Source organism: Manihot esculenta, chromosome 8 (assembly GCF_001659605.2).
Source record: "Manihot esculenta cultivar AM560-2 chromosome 8, M.esculenta_v8, whole genome shotgun sequence".
In the NCBI taxonomy this organism is placed as follows: Eukaryota; Viridiplantae; Streptophyta; class Magnoliopsida; order Malpighiales; family Euphorbiaceae; genus Manihot; species Manihot esculenta.
Window position 1 is genome coordinate 2,536,769 of NC_035168.2, and position 2,836 is coordinate 2,539,604.

At 38.5% G+C, this 2,836-nt stretch overlaps 1 protein-coding gene across 1 annotated transcript; it reads right to left on the bottom strand.

Annotated features, from left to right (window-relative positions):
• Positions 1-730: 730 nt before the first annotated feature.
• LOC110621336 lies at positions 731-2,208 on the bottom strand. Its single transcript, XM_043958680.1, has one exon. It carries the CDS (start codon positions 1,994-1,996, stop codon positions 1,109-1,111), a length of 888 nt encoding a protein of 295 aa, XP_043814615.1. The 5' UTR covers positions 1,997-2,208; the 3' UTR covers positions 731-1,108.
• Between the last annotated feature and the right edge of the window lie 628 nt (positions 2,209-2,836).

Sequence of the window (2,836 nt, forward strand, 5' to 3'; positions counted from 1 at the left end):
CTGATTGATACAGGAGTCACTTTCAAAGAAAATTGGGGATTGTGAATACCATTTAGTCAAGGTTCTAGCCAATTTACACAACTGCCTGCCTTCACCTCCTCAGGGGTCAATAATGCCGATTGTCCATTCAGGGACCGCTCCCTTGTGAGTCTGTCCCACCCCCACCAAAAAAAAAAGCACTAAAATTGAACAAAGTGAGAAAAGAGAGGATCTAAGGTAAATAAACAGCAGTAAATCTGTAGATGCAAAAATATATATAATTATTCCCTTTCCTCAAATTGCCTCCAATCAAACATTAAATATTTACATTGCAGCTGGCAGTTCTTTATGCACGGTAAAGATATTCCTATTGTTTTTTTACATATTACCGAAAATCATGATTAATTTAGTTGATAAGAATGGTAGTCCCTCATTCTTATCAATTAAATTTTTTTTCATTAGAAATTAGTTTAAAATTACTTAAACGTAAATGTACAAAGTTGATATGTGGAAATAGCTCGAGGGGTGGGATTAATTTCATTTCATGAAAATATCCTCTCTGTAAATAGAAGGGAAAAAACCCTTAAAGCTATACATTTACTAAAAATGGACATATGAGATTATGTTTCAAATGAAAATTCACGATCATCATCAAAAATTAATATTTATTTAAATAAATTCTTGATTTCAATTTCCTCTCTGCACCTAATCAGACCATAGAAAATACCAGAAATAAGACAAATAGGCCTTGTTAGTGGGTTAGCAAAACACTTCCTTTACCTTTATAGGTAGATTATTATAAGAAAATTTACACTCATATATTTACAAGCCCTAATTGCTCGACTTTTGAAAACAATACTAAAAAAAATATAAAAAAAAAGTCGAAAATTCTTAAATCATACACTCAAGAAAAAAAAAAGGAAAAAAAAAATTAAAACGAGGATAACTGTAGTTACCGCGCTCAAGATGAGACCGTTAATTCAACGTGCCACGTCAACCCAGCAACCATTTAAACACGAGCGGGCCCCACATTTTCCCAATCACCAAGGCAAACAAATTTTCAATCCTCATCTTAGCTTGTCCCCACCATTATCCCCCGCCACACGAAATAGTTCGTCAACGACTCAGATCACGCCACGTCTATCCAAGACTCCGATTTCCTACCAGACGCAAATCGCTTCATTCCGCCCAAACCAATAGGTTCAACACCCGACGCCGTTCCAACGCCGTCACTTCCCACGCTCTTTCTCGGCTCCATATCTTTCTCGACATGCGGTAGACGTTCCCTGATGTCAATCTTTTTCTCCGACGAGCTCCTTCTGGACAGAGATCCTCTATGTGATGCATCTTTTCCGCTCTTCACATTTTGCTTACTGGTTTTCCCGAAGATAGCCCGAAAACTAGCAAAGAATCCATGCTTTTGCTTCCTTTCTGGTTTTTCCCTTCTAGTCTCGGTTTCGTTAGATCGTTGCCGATCCTTTAGTCTCCGATTTCGATCTTTCTTTGATCTCACTCTTCCCATACAAGAGACCTTGGGCGAAGACGGCTCAATCACCGTCGAATCTGATTTACTGGTGGAAGCAGACCGTTTGGGAAACAACCGCGTATTTCCTGGTCTACAATGACGCCTGGTGTCAACGAAACGAGAATTTTGTGGCTTTGGCAAACCAATAATGGAGGCTTTGGATTTCAAGTTAGAAAATCTCTGAGAATTCGACTGGTTTGCGTTGGGATTAACATTGGGATTCAAATTGGTAGAATGAGAGTTAGCTTTGGTGGAGTCCTTCCGCTCAATGAAAGCGTTGCGATCAAACCACTCGAACTCGGCGTCCTTGGAGAGGCAAAAGGATTCAGGAGGGAAATCCGGCGGGATTTCTGGTGGATCAGTCTCAGATTCTTGAGGCTGATGGTTTTGACCCTCGGTGGCGGTATCGGCTAAGGTCTCACAGGCGATTTTTCGGTCGCAAGAGACGCCGGCGCAGGCTGAAACCAAGGTCTCGAGATCCACTTGTGGCATGGTCCGTAAAGAGAGATAGAGGAATGAGAGAAGAGAACTGAGGTGGATTCAAAGGTCAGGAAGATTTATAAGAGAAATGGAGGAGTGTGGTTTTGAGAGAAGTTCCAACTTGTTGACAATTGGTGTATAGTGGTTTTGCGTTTTGGTATGGTGGTTTTGCGTTTTGGTTTCGACTTTGGCGTGAGAACACTGCTCTCCGCCTCGTCCTTATTCGTCTTGTTTATATACGGGAGAAGAGACGAAGCTGTAGAAATTGGATTTTTTATTCAATTATTTTAATTAATTGATTAATTATTATTATTTTCTAAAGGGAATCAGAAAGAAAACAAAAATGTTGCTTTAAAGAATTACTGTGTATGCTGTAGGATGGGAATTCCAACTTTTCCTTCTAGTTATTTATTATTTTAATGTTTAGTGTTTTTTAAAGTATTATTTATTTATTATTTTTGTTTTCTTGTAAGAGCGCGGCTGATAATTGTTTCTGTGATGATTCGGCTCACAAGTTATAAGCTTTGGCCGTTGTCCCTTATACAGAAAATAATAAGGTCGCAACATAAAATGAAAGGCACATATAATACCGGAATCCAGAAGAACACGATAAAGACCCAACCCCGATAAAAGGAAAGGAGCATGAACTTTCACAGTGGCGTCTCAAGGTCATTCAATTGAAATCTCGCCATATTTCTCATCCATTATTCGTTTTTGTCATGATAATATGTGCATGAAGCCGTGAATTCCTTGATGTCGTCATCATCTACTTCATTTTTTCTCCCGCTTCTTTTTTTTTTTTTATTATTGTAATTATAAATGTCATAACAAAATAGATAGTAAAATAAAGAA